Source organism: Aptenodytes forsteri, unplaced genomic scaffold (genome assembly GCF_000699145.1).
Source record: "Aptenodytes forsteri isolate BGI_AS27 unplaced genomic scaffold, ASM69914v1 Scaffold72, whole genome shotgun sequence".
NCBI lineage: Eukaryota > Metazoa > Chordata > Aves > Sphenisciformes > Spheniscidae > Aptenodytes > Aptenodytes forsteri.
In genome coordinates, this window is record NW_008796193.1 from 3,415,938 (window position 1) to 3,431,379 (window position 15,442).

Genomic DNA, 15,442 nt, shown 5'->3' on the forward strand with positions numbered 1-15,442 from the left:
TTTTTCTTCTCTGAGAAACAAGTAATCTTTTCAGTTCAAATTAATGGCAGAAAAGGATTGTTCCAGGGATGATCAGACTACTAGCTAATCGGGCAGTTGTCTTTGGTTTTCTCTGTCTCTCAGGGTAGGTTCAGAATTACTTAAGACTGTCTTATGAATTGCTCAGTACCTTTTGCAGCATGATACAGTGTAGATGTTGGAGCCTCTTAACCAACTCCTTCACAAGGTTGCCAAAGTAGCTTAACATATTTTACTATCCTTTTTGGAATAGACAGTATTTGATTTGGCTGAAGGTTAGTGAGTATTTCTGTAAGGCCCCGGGATTTCCAGTATTTGATCCTTAATTTCTTTCAAGTATGAGAAAGAGGTTGTGAAGACCGTGTGCTTTCTGAGACCATGGGGAAAGGATCTAGAGAAGCAGCATCTTAACATCCCTTATCTATTGTGACATCTGTTTCATCTGCCAGTTCCTACATGAATTGCCAGGCTCTGTTCTTGAAATACAGTTTCTTCTTCTGGGGATAGGTTGTCAGTCTTGAGGGACAGACTGCTATATGCAGCAGCAGGAAGAATCGGAATCTCTTATGGCTGAAAACTAATTTACAGCAGGGATGTTCTCATGAGCTACTCTCAGTGCTTCTGATACAGCCAGGAGGTAGTCCTGGCAAATTACCCTGTTCATTAATGGTGAGTGTTTCCCCTTGGAAAAAGCTGATTGTGTTGATAATGTGTGTTTGCTGCTCAGCATTAAGGAATACAGAAACTGAGATGACAGTCTTCGCAAAGAATATCCAAGAGTCAAGTTTACCCATTAGCAGTACTCTCTTGATCTTTCTGTACATGGGGGTGGGGTGGAAGGCTGTTCTTACGTGTCATCCATTTGCATTGCAGTCTAGTTACTTGGATAAATGTCCTGGCAAAGCCACTTCTGGCAAAAATTATAAAAATGGGCTTTGGTGGTAAGGATGTTTGGCAAAGTCTTCCATTTATAAAACACAGGGAATGATGGATCAATGTGTTTGATTTGGACTTAACCACCTAGCTGAGCATTTTCCATCAGGACCATTCGTAGTAGTGAACAAGGACTCTTGGTATATACCAGGTGTTAGCTTGTTCTGCCATAATCTGCAGCTTCGCTACTCACTGTTCAGTCCCTGAGATGCACGGAAGACTAAGCATCAATATTTATCTGCCACCTCTCTCTGACTCAAGCATCAATATCAAGTTCCAGGTTGGAACTTGTTCTTTTGCCTCTGTTCAAGTAAGTCAGTGGGCCAAAGCTTGTTAGTCACCCGGACCGGGACTGTGTGGGCAGTTGTTCTCACTTCCTTCTTTCCAACTGTTACTCTTTAGATTGTGTTGGCTCCAGGGATTCGGTGCTGCACCTTACATCCTTGCTAGTCTGTCTCTCTAGATAATGTTCTTGTTGTTGAACTAATTGGTAGTAACAGTTGCTCTCTCATGGTTTGAGAAGTATGACCCCAGTATGAGTTACTACTCAATCCCGTCTAATGAGTCTGAGACATACACATTAGAATCTTTGCAGGAAAAATTACTTAAGAATCCATTTTTGCAAAGTGAGTAAATAGGATTTTGGGAGAGGAAGAGGGATAAGAATTACCTGTTCACATCTCAAGAGAGAATTTAAAGGCTGTGTTCTGGGCAAGATTAGAATTACAGTCATTTTTTTGGTGGGCATGGGCAGGTGTATGTTTCCAGCCGCACCTGAGTTCACTGCTAGCATGCGTAAAAGACTCTTGATCCTTCTCGGGTAGTGGTTGTTCAGTCTTGAATTTGTGACGAGACACTGAGAGAACTTTTTCCTTACCTGCCTCAAAGTATCAAACTTGCATGATTTTATGACAGACATGGATGTCAAAGTCTTGAATTTGACGAGACACTGAGAGAACTTTTTCCTTACCTGCCTCAAAGTATCAAACTTGCATGATTTTATGACAGACATGGATGTCAAAACATTTTAATTAGAGTTTTATGAAATTGCTTTGTTGTAAATAAGAAGAAAATACTTAAATCTGAAATTAATCTTAACAGTGGCTTCTTTTACATTTACTTAATGTGTTTAACTTCTTTTTGTTAAAGGTGGGACAGAAATTGTCACAGAGAGTGATTTTCACAATGGACATTCTGTAGCTGGAGTAATTGAACAAGGAGGTGTTGGTAGAATGCAGCGAGAAAAAATGGTTTACATGGCTGTTAAGGACTCTTCTCAGGAAGATGAAGATATTAGTAAGCATAATAAGAAACATTTTTGTTTCTCATGCTGTTTTGTACAACAATATAAGCATCATTCTCAAGGACTTTTTTAATTTTTCTGAAGGATTCTTCAGCCTGAAGTAGTAGAAAACTAAGCTCATCTTCCCTAAAAATAAAGAGCAGGCTATAATTATTTTAAAGTGATGTGGATAAATGCACTTTGTGCATACTGTATGCAATCATTTCATTATTTATATTAAATTTAACATGTCCATGGATGAACTTAATGAGGTTAGTCAAATTTCTCATTTTTCTGTTTTCCTACTGTGAATTGCCTTGTTTAATCAGCTTTCTGGCAAAGTGGCAAATAAATGTCATCAGTTACAAGTTTATCAGTTTGTATGTTTGAATTTCTGTTGGTATTTATTTTGGATTTATATTTATTGATATGTGTTTTCTCTCTTTAAGGAATGTCTGAATAAACAATGATCCCCTAAGGGAAGGGGTGGTTCTAAATGCCAAAGGAAGAAAAGTAATTTATAACGGATATCAATCAGAGTGAGAGCAAATTAAATGAAGAAAAATATAGGATGAGCAGAATAAAATTAAAGATTTATTCTTCTCCTTTAATCCAGGCTGTGCTGAAATAGCAGATGAAGTTTATATGGAAGTTATTGTAGGTGAAGAAGAAGCTACGTCACTTCCAGACACACAGCTTGAAGACTCTGGCGTGAATAAAACTTTTGTCCCTGTTGCTTGGGCTGCTGCTTACGGTAGGAATCTGTATGCTTGTTTTCTGAAAATCCCTTCCATTATTTTCTCCCTAATCTACCTTCCAGAATCTCTGTGCAAATGTGATAATCTCTCACCTTGTCTTAGGGGTTTGGAAACAGCTCCTTCTGATCTTCTAGCAGTGTCAGTTAGCGGAGTTGATTAAATGATGTGACAAATTATTTTGACGTCATTCATGACCTTTTATACATTAAGGTCCTTAGTTTGTTCGCAGTTCAATATGAAGAAAACAATTCCATTTTTACACTGGTGGTTTTTTTCCCAGCGCTGGCCTGTCAAACAGTTACAGATTACTTTAGTAGTTGATTGTCTTGCATATAATGAATGGATTGCTATATGCTGAGTTTTATGAAGTCGAAAGGAAAGCTGTTAGGAGAATTTTTATACGGTTCCCGATTCCAGCTCAGATGTACAGAATGCGTAGTTTTTAATGGTTGTTTAAGTTGGCTGTTGAAGATCTTACAAAAACAAGAATAGCCTTAAGTATTTTACATTAGCTAGGAGGAAGGGGAAATAAATTTAAAAAGGGAATAGTAGGAATAAATGTGTAAACATGTTCCTAATAATTTCAGTTTATATACCTGTTTTAAGCCTGTTAGTCCTTCAGGTTAGAAACAAAAAGTAATTTGTTCTCTGCAGCCATGCTTCAAATAGTAAAAGTATCTTATCAGGATATATTGCGAATTCTGTATATTCTTTTATTTCATATTCTTTTCTCGGATTTTGGCATGTTAAATGTATATTAAGAGGGTATCAGGTCATCAATGGTTTAAGTTATAATTAAGTAAGCAAGTTAGTTAAAATTCATTGGTGTAATATTTCTGCGCACAGTAGTTGGGCTGACAAAGTGGTTTAGTACCACAGAGCCTTGGCACATAGCAGTGAATATTTTCAATCCAAAATGAGGAATATACTCTTAAGGTGTTACTTCTGCGTCTCCCAGAACTTTGTAGTGCCTCATATAGATGGGTGCTGAGCAGCTGATAAGGTACAAGTCATCTTACCTGCCTAGTTCTACTCCAGAAAGATAAAGTACTTCGATCTCAAGAACAAATTGTGGATTTCAGATAACCTCATTTCTGGATTGGTATCTGAGGTTATATATGAGGTTAAAAGTTTGCAGAAGCAAGCATATTAATTATGAAAAGCAGGAAAGACAGCATGGTAAGCATGCAAACACAGCTTTAGTGGGTATTAACTATTCACAAAGATGTGATTTTATTTCTTGGGGCTCTTAATTACAAAATACTGAACTGATTGTGAACTGCACATCTCAGTTTGGATAGAGTTAAGCTGTTACTTATTAGCTAAGTCAGTTTTCTCTCATTATCAGACTTTCAAAGCCATCGTCTTCAGAAAGAATTTTAATTTATAATGACTAAAGTACCATTTTCTGCAGGAGATGAAAGAAGGCTACCCAGAAGATACGAAGATGGTCAAGCGGCAGGTAAGAACATGTAACTGTGCTTGGTACAGCATTAAAACTAACTTGCTGTCTTTGAAAATATATACATTTATGTGTCAGTTCTCCTAATCAGTGAATGCAAAAAAATATCCATAAAGTATATATTGAAGCACTCCACAGTCTTTCTCTACTATTTTGAAATTAAAACAATTCTAGATATGCTGTAGGCGTTCAGAGTAGGTGGGGAAGTTGGGAGGATCTGCCAGCGTTTTTAATACAGTTTTGTAGTCAGAAAAGAGATAATGCAGTTGTTAAGAAGTAAAACCAAGTTAAATAAAAGGAAACAATCAGCATAACTCATAAGAAATTAATGTCTTGAGAAGTACGAGAAATCAAGGAATATATTTGAAAATTAATCAATGTTTAAACAATTATATTCTTGACTTTTGCCAGCAAAGATAGATAGTGCTTTATATTGGCACTCTTCTTTTTTATATATGTTTATTGTAGAGGATTGAGCAATATTTTTTTTTTAAAAGTAGATGTGCTGCTGTGCAATTCCAGTCATCAGTCCCAAAGAAAAAAGTTGTTTAAGGTTTTTTATGGTGTCTAATTTTTGTTTCTAGGAAATAACTTGGATACACGATTAGAAAACAAAAACGGTAATGCAACACAATACCTGCAGATTTGTGATAGCATTAGCACTAATAGAGTGCTAAAACAAAAAACCAAGAAAAGGAGGAGAGGAGAGGCCAGGCAATGGCAAACAGGTAAACACTGTACGGTTATGCGTATTGTCATGGAGTGGCACTTACTCCTGTACTATTCCTTTTTTCCTTTTTTTTTTTAAGCTGATGCTGAATTAAAAAAATAGAAGTGATGATTTGCGTATTTCCTGTGTCCTTCCCCCCTCCAATTCTGTGCCTAGAAACTGTAATAATTTTTGCTATTCAAAGTCAGTACACTTAGGGCTGATGCCATTCATTTGAATTTTGCAAGTTATTAAAAAGTAATCATGGGTATATTCACTGCACATATGATATTACTGATCTGTTTGAGCAGTTTCTAAAACAAAACTATATAAACTATAGGTGCTGTGGATTGGTTGTTTTTAAACTACTGAACCATTCTCTGTCTGCTGCAAGTGTAAGTGCATGAATCTGAACAGCAGTTGGCTGATTTAAAACTTCTTAATCAGTAAATTTGTTTAGTTCATAACTTGTTTTTGTTTGTTTAAAAACAGCTGTTATAATAGGTCCTGATGGACAGCCCTTAACAGTTTACCCTTGTCATATTTGTGGGAAAAAATTTAAATCCAGAGGATTCTTGAAAAGGCATATGAAGAATCATCCAGATCATATGATTAAGAAGAAATACCAGTGCACAGACTGTGACTTTACAACTAACAAAAAAGTAAGTTTCCACAATCATCTGGAAAGCCATAAACTTATAAATAAAGTTGATAAAACCCATGAGTTTACAGAATATACAAGAAGATACAGAGAAGCAAGCCCATTGAGTTCTAATAAACTAATACTGAGGGACAAGGAGCCTAAGCTACACAAGTGCAAATATTGTGACTATGAAACTGCAGAGCAGGGACTACTCAATAGACATCTACTTGCAGTTCACAGTAAGAACTTCCCTCATGTATGTGTGGAGTGTGGGAAAGGATTCCGCCATCCATCAGAGCTGAAAAAGCACATGAGGACCCACACTGGGGAAAAGCCATACCAGTGTCAGCACTGTGTCTTCAGGTGTGCTGATCAGTCCAATCTGAAAACTCACATCAAAACCAAACACGGGACTGACTTGCCATTTAAATGTGAGCACTGTCCCCAGGCGTTTACAGATGAAAAAGAACTGCAACAGCACACAGAATTATTTCAAGGGCATAAGACTCACCAGTGTCCACATTGTGACCATAAGAGCACCAATTCAAGTGACCTGAAGCGACACATTATTTCAGTTCACACAAAGGATTTTCCCCACAAATGCGAGGTATGTGAAAAAGGCTTCCATCGTCCATCTGAGCTCAAAAAGCATAGTGAAACCCATAAAGGTAAAAAGATACATCAGTGTAGACACTGTGACTTTAAAACATCAGATCCTTTTGTACTTAGTGGGCATATCCTCTCAGTTCACACCAAGGACCTGCCTTTTAAATGCAAAAGATGTAAACGAGGATTTAGGCAGCAAAATGAACTTAAGAAGCACATGAAGACCCACAGTGGAAGAAAAGTTTATCAATGCCAGTATTGTGAATATAGCACTACGGATGCGTCAGGCTTTAAACGACATGTAATATCAATACACACAAAAGACTATCCACATAGGTGTGAGTATTGCAAAAAGGGATTCCGTAGACCATCTGAAAAAAATCAGCATATAATGAGGCACCACAAAGAGGCCATAATGTAATATATGATCTCAAGAAGGAAGCAATTTAGAAACTGTGATATGCTAATTGGGGAAAAAAAAAAAATCTCATGAACTGTTTCTCCTGGTTTCAAAGCTTGATATTAAATCATAACTTTACATTCTTTGTATTAAAAGTCTTAAAAGTATTAGGGTTGACAGGGATCTCATAGCCCTATGATTGTTGCTTATCAGAACCTAAAGAGCACTTAGAATGCAGAAGGATGGATGAATGTCTTAAATTTGCAGAAAGATGGATGAATGTCTTCAAATTAATGGTATTACACATGGCTAAGCTATAGAAGACGAAACGAAGATGATTGTTATCCATTTTGTCAGTAACAGCACTTGTCTCCAATATGAAAACAGTTCAGATATATGATGGGGTTATTTACAAATTGTTTGCAAAGGCAACTGAGTCTAACTTCTTGTGCAGTTTTGAAAGAGTGTTAGTCAGTCACTTGATCATAACGTTTTTAAATCGAGCCTGGAAATTAAATTCCAGAACTGGTCAAATTTGGGGGGGGGGTTGTCCTTTTTTTTTTTTTCTTGTTTTTGGTTTGGTTTTTTTAAACATTTCATTGGGAAACTTTTGTTTCCTTTATTAGTTTAGGTCCAACGAGTAATTTTTTAATGGTTTTCAAAGCTGCTAACCTATTTTATTGCAGGATATGATGTTTAAAATATAGCATTATGTTATGATCTCAAAGGTGGTGTTCTGGTGCTAGGGTTAAAGATGTGTATGTATATAATTTCCCTTTTTTATCTGAAACTACAGTTGAATGTTGTTCAGTATGGCACATATAACAAAATTAACTTTGAATTTGACTTTTTTTTTAAGGATAAAATGGATGCAGCTCATAGTGTTGTGATGCAACACTAATTTTTTTTTCTCGCTACTTCAGTCTTCTCTAAAGAGAATATTAAAAACAAAGTTAAAAAATGTAGAGTTTTTTAATTAAAATTCAGAGTACTTAGAAGTTCTTTAGGTCAGTGTTCTTAACAGGTATGACTATTATTGTCCTACCTCCTAATATGAAATTTTCAACATAGACATAAAATTGCACCTTTTAATCAATTCTTTAAAAAAAATCTATACCATACTATAAACATGCATTTTCAATCTGTAAAGAAAGTATATATGCAGTATTTAACCAGAAAAATATGCTGCCACTAGAGTTTGGAGGTGGATCTTCAGTTTACAGTGTATACATTTAAAATATGCATCCCTTTAAACAATGCTTTGTGTTAGCATGCTGCAAATCAAATGGCGCTTAATATAACAAGCTGGTCTAGGGCTATTTAATGAAAAACCTGTTCATAAATGTTATGCATATAATGTGTATTTTTTACTTTTTTAGTTGCTTCATGTTTGCACACAGCTGTTCACATGATAAATTGTAACTTCATGCTATATTGTGGCTTTGTGTTTCAGATAATGTTCATATTTTGTTTTTGCACCAGATGAGAATCAGTTCCTTGAGAATAAATTTTTTTTATATTTCTAAACTTCAGAAAGTTAAATTTGGGAAATCTCTTAGAAAAATACGTGTTTTATGTGGCTATGTGGCTGAAAATGATGTACACGCTGTAAAATAAGATTGTCACTGTTATGTGGGATTATTATTTCTAAATGTGTTACTCATCGTAACGGGCATACAATAAAACGCATCTCTTGCACTCCAAATTTTTTGGAGTTTGCTTTTCATTTATGGTGTTTAGGAAAGTCTCATTCTGTGTAAATTTGCCTAATATTTTTAATTATGTTATTCACTAATTAATATGTCATAACATTTCAAGTAAGCAGGTTACTTGAGGTACATTTATCAGACTATTGAGGGGAGAGTATTGGGTTTTTATTTGACTAACCCTTTAAAGTTACAGGTAATGTATTTGTGCTTATTTCTAAACTAATTACCAAATGTGATACTGACATTCCTTTGAAATTTTTTCCTTTAAGTAAAGAGAACATAAAACTTCTCACATATTTTGGGAAAAGCCAGGTAGGTTTTGTCTTTTTATCTGTGTAATAAGAACAGCTTACAAAATGAAATACTAAAAATACTGCTGTCTTAATTTCCCTCTCTTTTTAGAATACTTGAATTATGACATCAGTAATAGATTAAAAACTTTAAGAAGAGAGTGCGATATTAAATGAACTCTTCAAGGATTTCCAGCGGGCTCTTAGCCTGTGAACTCGTAGGTTTTGTACTAAAAACCAGAAATGATGCAGACATGAACCTATTCATCTGTTTTTTGTTTATACTACTTTTTTTTGTATGCCCAGCAATCAAAGGAGGAGGCCGTAGCATTCAAAAAAATCTTAGAGATTAAAGTTGTGCTTTTTTGACAATTTTAATGCTTTATTCCTGAACGTTATATTGAATACATAGACTGAAGGAGTTTCTTCATAGCAGACTGAAGATGATCATTCTGACTCTGTGACAAAGCACACATCCATGCTGGCTCATTTTTCCACCTTACAGATGGACGGAATAATCAGGTACTTGAGTATTTTAAACATTTTCTATAGCCAGTTTTGTAGAAAGACTTAATCCCACATTGCCTAGGAGTCCACCACAGTTCATGGGGTGCAGAACAGGACGTGGGGGCTAGAAATGACAGAAACTTCTGGAAAGCCAACATGTTAGATCGCGGTGTGAAATCTGGACATAATGCTTTAAGCATTACGTTCAGGTCATGTTTTGATACTACCTTTTATTGTTCATACTTGGTATTTACTGGTGAACGTTTAAACCAATATTAACGTTTACATTTTAAAATGTATGTTTGAGGATAACAGTAGTGTTTCTTCCAAGGAGTGCAGTAGGCTTTGACCATTACATATCTGATAGTTTAAAATTACGTATTTGGATTAATTCTTTCTGTGATGAACAGTTGTTTGGTGTAAGATGGTTGTTTAGTTTGGTTGTTTAGTTCAGAGTCGGTGAGTGGTGTCTACTGTTCTTAAGAGTGTGGTACGCTGTGGGGCATCAGTTTCGTTACCTAGATTTTCTGTTGCATCTAGTTTTTTCTTGCCCTAAAACTACATACCGTAAAGGGCACAAAAGGTTTTTTAACATGTTTAATGATAGCAGAAAGTATATGGTGGATGCTGGATAAAAGTTTAATTCATTTACAGCTTCATCATTATATTATGGAATGATTAAGTTCTGTAACTTTGTACTACAGAAGTTGAAATTGGTGTTGAGGTTTAACAGTCTGTAAGTCCACCTAATGAGATTTCTTTTTAATTAGCAAAAAAAAAAGTCATACCTTTTGGAACATTGAAATCTGTGAGGAACATGTTTTTCAAGATGTGAGGGAGGGAATAGTGGTTGGAAAAACTGCAACTGTAGTTGGTTATTATCAGCTAAGGTACAAATACGGGGAAGTGTGTAGGACTTGAAGCAGGTGCAATCTTCTGTGTGAGAGCCCTGCTTTTTGTGATGGCTAGGTGGAGAAACTGAGTTGTTAAACTTAGCAGGATGGTTACAGGCAGCCTTGTCCAATGTGAAGTCTTAAGATGAGTTATCACTTTTCTTTGGTTGGCATATTGCATTAGCATTTTGAACGTTTCTTTCTTTATACTAATTGTTTGTCTCTTCTTCTCTTGGCAGCGTATGGACAATGAACCCTGGCTAAGAAGAAAGACTGTGGAAACAAGGTCTGTCAAAGAGAGGAAAAGCCTTGAGACTTAACCCACACAGTGTTAAGGTTAATGGATTACTACCCATACGTTGTTAAACTTCAAACAGCTTAGAAGAACAAGTTTGTCAGACTTTTTGCTTGAGCAGTGGTTTTAAAATTCAGTAGCTCATGATACCTCTGGGAGAGTGTGTGCTTCTGCTTGGCCCTTTGCTGGTTCTGTCCAGCGCTGCTTAGATGTTTATGACTGAGGCTGGACTTAGGTATTCTTCCGTAGTTCGAAATTCCCACCAGTGCTTCTGCTCCTTCTTCCAGAATTGACGTCTTTCTGTATAGCTGCGGATGTCGAAGCTTCTTGTAACTGTCCAAGCTGGATGGCGAATGGGCAGAGGGGGTTGAAGATGTTAGGAGGGCTCTGGTGGTTTTAAAAAAAAAGTAATATTGTGATGCATGGAAGGAGGAGGAAGGAGTCAACAAGAAAAGGCTGTGCGGTGTGTTGCAGGTGTGACATTGGGGCTGTGGAGGAAATGACATAGAAGTTGGGGTTAGGGAAGGGAAAATAAGTAGGGAAAATAAAGGAATGTGCCTGCTAGACAAAGAGAAACCTGAGAGGAAGTGGTATTATATGCAGTGCTCTTACTTCGTGTGTGTTGTTTGAGTAATTTAGTATCTTTTTATATACGTATCTTGTGTATGCATCCAACAGAAAAGAAGACTCAGGTAGAACCTTTTTTTTTCCCTCTTCTTTTTCCTACAACTGTGTTTCCCCGGTAACTGAAATTCTGTATTAAAGCAAGCGGTTGGTTGGTATTCTTGACATAAGATTTTACTAGGAAGTGGCATTTTAAATCTCCTGAAATGTAAGAATAAAATTTCACCTGAATCCTCAGCAGTTTGAGGCACAGTTCCTAATTTCTTTTCAGTGCACTTTCCCAGTAAATATTTAGGAGAATTTGTGATGGCTGTTGTATTGTTACCGTGGTGGTGTTACGATTTAAAAAATGCTTCATGTCAAAATCACAGTAAAATTTGTATCTCAGTACTTCCACAGATCCCTGCTCTCTATAGTCTGTACTTCTGCCCTGCCTGGCTCCCTCCCCTGAGCTGGCAGCAAACTGCCTTCTGTTACCCAAACTGATGAAGCCGTTAGGATGGGATGAAGTGCTCTACAGGCAGGTCCTGCTTACTCATTTTCAAAGCAGATGAGTTCCTAAGTGGTGGTAGGAAGCAAGTGAAAGAGACCACCTCTAAGCCTTGCCAGTGTTTCAACTTAAATGTTGGATTGAATGATGGAAGTTGGTGGTATCATTTTATTACTTGTCCTGAAAACTCTGAATGATGTTTCCCATCATTGTTGTGAAGTTGCATGATCTCTGTTCTTTTAAAGGTACTCTTCAGTAGACATGATCATCTTTCATGCATACATGCTTTCCTTAGTGAAGTTTATGTATGTCTTGCCTTTTGCCACATTTTCAGTAAGGGCTTTGAGCTGTTCTGTTGAAAACAGTCCTTGCTTGTCAAATTATTACAGATCTGACCCTGCAGCAACACTAACTAATAGGGTGAATCCCCTTTCCCAGCATTTGTGGTAGGATGCCACTCCACGCTACCAGGAGCAGGAAAGGTGACGTGCTGTAAAGCTGTTCGCTACCTGGGAGCACAACATTGAGGTAGTTCAGCTGTTCTTGCCCGTGTTTGGATTTCTCCTCTGCCTGCTCCTGCGGTGCTGCATGTGATGTACAAACACAACCTGGTTGCTTGAGCAAGCAGCAAGTTTCTCATACCTGTGGAAGGGTCACTCTAAAATGTCAGATTTGTTCACTGTGGTTTTTTATTTGAATGACAGACGAGGAACTCCTAAAAGCCAGGAGCAGTTAAAAGTGATTCATGTCTTGATCATCGTCTGTATTTTTCTTTCTTCAGGTTTCACATGCCCAAAATGAAAGGTAATGAAATTGAGAGAGAAAATACGGAAGAACACCAGCAGAGTGCTCTCAAGGTGAAGGTGAGTTACCTTGACATAGTATTCAAAGTCTACGTTGACTCTTCAGACAGAGGTGTCAGTAACTTGAACCAAGGCTCTGTTTGGCTTTTATTTTACAGCTGAGGTGGAGGAACTGTTCCATATTGCATACTGAGTTGTGTGGAAAAGTCAGTGACAGAAACCAGAAGACAATTTTCTCTGGCTCTTCAGAGTAAGAACAAGAAACTGCATGCTATCGGATCTGTTCAGGCAGCGAGGGTTTATTTAATAGCACTATTGATAAAGACGGTCTAATAGGGCTGTACGTATGTATAGTGTCGTAAATACATGAAGTAAATGCTGTCTTTGATTTTTCTAATTTGTTCCTGAAAAAATGTAGAAGTTTTAGTGGACCTACCTGAAATGGAGGTGAAAAATTTTCTGAAGTATACTGTTTATAATTAGGGTGATAACGAGCATTTACAGAGATGACTAAATGGGAAAAATGTGTTTCTGTAAACTCCAGCAGAAATAACGTTAGGTAACTCAGTTTCGGTTCAACAGAAAAGAGGCAATAGCTGGGACTACAGCAAATAACACGTGCTTTTATTGTAAAATAATTTTCTTTTTAAATAAATCTGGTTTGAAAACAAAACCTGCCCCAGATGGCCAGTATGCTTCATCTACTAGTCTAATTCAGCTTTTTGACAAGTATCTATTGCTTCGTGTTATCTGTGAGTAAAATGTGTTGTTACGACCGTCAGCTCTGTAGCATTTAGTGTACAGAAGTGTTCAAATACTCTAACAAGCCTTAGAGAAGCTGATCCTTGTTACACAATGCAGTATCGACATCTGTCTTTCCTGATTAGCAAACTGGGCTTTTTTTAAACAGTATGTATGTTACCCGTCTCTTCAAGTACGGGGGACAATCACAGTGTTCTCAAATTTATCATAGTGCCAGCTGTATATGCAAAACGGCTCATTTGCCTAATCAGGGCCTTTGTCATGAAATTCTAACACCGTGCCCAGCAGCTCTGACTGTATTCAGAGCCTGCCCGTTTCTGTCCTTTAAGGGCGTTTACTGCTTGCGTTCATTACACTGTTACGTGGTCGTACGTCATACGGAGTTAAAGAAACAGTGGTTAGTGTCACTGGACGGGGTGGTTAGTAAATACACTGTACAACCCTTGCAGTGGCTGAAACGAGTGCACAGTAAGCACGTCCGTGAATCACTCATGGTTCTGCTCTTCGTAGCTTCTTCCGAGCTGTTTGGGTAATGCTTCCACCTGGTCAAGCCCAGCTGAGATCATGGCAAAGACCACCGTAAGTCAGCAAATTATTTTGTGTCTCCTTCAATCGGGAGAGCTGCACAGTTACGCACGGATAACAGTGTGATGGCATTAAACAAATGTGGTATTCTTCCTCTTCTATTTCTGTTTATCGTTTAGGTCACCAAAGGTGAAACGTCATTAGATGACTGTGTGACTAAAATTATTTCTTGGTATAGCATGCACTTTGACACCATTCTGTGCCATTAGTATGTTAACTGTGTGTGTTTATGTACCGTATCTCTAACTGCTGTACAGAAATGAGGGGGTTATTTTAGAATCTGATAATTACTGATTTCAGTGGGGCAAGGCCCTCACTCAAACGAGGATACTTAATTTTTAACTAATTAAAACCTCTTTCTATAGAGCTAGGCTAAAGCCATGGTCGTTTGATGGTGCAGACTCTTACTTGGCTTCTGAAACTGCAGGCCAATCTTAGGCTGGACGTACTCGAAGAGCAGTGCAACGAGCAGCTTTTACCCTTGGCTCTTTCTCCCAGTTATGAAGAGCACGAGGTCATCTTTGACATCCCAGCATTAACTGAGTGGAGGACTGGCATCAGTAGCAAGAACAGGGACCTAACACTACTCCTTTACTTGTAAAGATTTATTCAGAGGAACAAGTTGTCTGAAAAAAGGCAGTATCACACCACCTAAAACAACCCCCTCCAGCCTATCAGGTAGACACGAGATGTTTCCAGTACAGATAGACGTGATTCAGAAAGTTACACTTAGGTTTATTTCATAGTTTCACATAGCCTACAGCGTTCTTTCACCATTAAACATTGCCTATGATATATATTATTTGTGAATAGAAATATGTGTCTGCAGAAATAAAGCAAAGCAAGAAAGAACCCCGTGATAAAGAGCTAGCACCTCTTGACTGCATAGTTTAAAATTTCCCCTATGATTCTCTGCACTGTTACTTAGACAACTACTTAATTATTAATACCAAATCATTTTGAGAGGATTTCTGTGGTCCTGTAAGGAGCAAAAATTGTAAATGGAAGATTGGTCTGATGATGCAGTTTAGTCTATGAGCTATTTTCATACTAAGTTTTTCTATATAAAAATATACCAAGTTCTTGAAATTTTCAAGCACAGCAAATACTTATGGCTGGTTTGGGGGCTTATAAAGATTCAGCTGAAAATAAATCAACTCTGAGGTCAATAACACGCTTTAAAATAAGCACCTGCCCAGTCGTTTCACTGAACTAGGTGACTAACTGGTAGTTGCCAATTCAGTAGCTAAGTTTGAGGAGTTGCATCTCTGGAGTAAGTTCAGTAATTTTCTTTTGTGTTTTAGCTTCCCATGCTTAGGCAGATGTCAAGTAAGCGTTTCTCAGTGAGGTATTTTTAAAAGTTCCCCATGGAGGTTGTTTCTGGGGTTTGCTTCATCTTCAATAGGCAGCGGTAGATAAAACCGCAGTCTGTGACTCTGTCTGTAGTGCAACCAGCCATTCAGTATGTGGGGGACTGACTGAAATTTGTATCATTCTCACTTCTCAGCATGAGTAGACAGGACAGAGGAATACGGCTAATAGTACAAAGAGGAAAAGGTTTCAGACTTCTTCCTTTGCCTCTTAGATTGCTTCAGGACTGGCTGAAGAACAGAAGTTAGTCATGTCAAGAAAACTGAAGTCCACAAAAGCACGGCATGCCGCTCTCTTCTGAG

General features: G+C 37.5%; 1 protein-coding gene across 7 annotated transcripts in view; it reads left to right on the plus strand.

Moving 5' to 3' along the window:
* ZNF711 (zinc finger protein 711) overlaps positions 1-15,442 on the plus strand; it is a 38,419-nt gene extending 22,977 nt beyond the window's left edge. For 2 of the 7 annotated variants that reach the window (XM_009288014.2, XM_009288016.1), the window contains 5 exons: positions 2,101-2,247; positions 2,850-2,987; positions 4,406-4,453; positions 5,038-5,181; positions 5,655-8,510. In XM_009288014.2, the coding sequence (XP_009286289.1) occupies positions 2,101-2,247; positions 2,850-2,987; positions 4,406-4,453; positions 5,038-5,181; positions 5,655-6,832 (1,655 nt within the window). In that variant the 3' untranslated portion in view covers positions 6,833-8,510. Of the gene's footprint in view, positions 1-2,100; positions 2,248-2,849; positions 2,988-4,405; positions 4,454-5,037; positions 5,182-5,654; positions 8,511-9,243; positions 9,333-10,449; positions 10,547-12,400; positions 12,483-12,580; positions 12,673-13,694; positions 13,764-15,354 lie in introns of those variants that run through there. The other 5 variants (XM_019474329.1, XM_019474328.1, XM_019474331.1 and 2 more) reach the window with 5 other exon arrangements.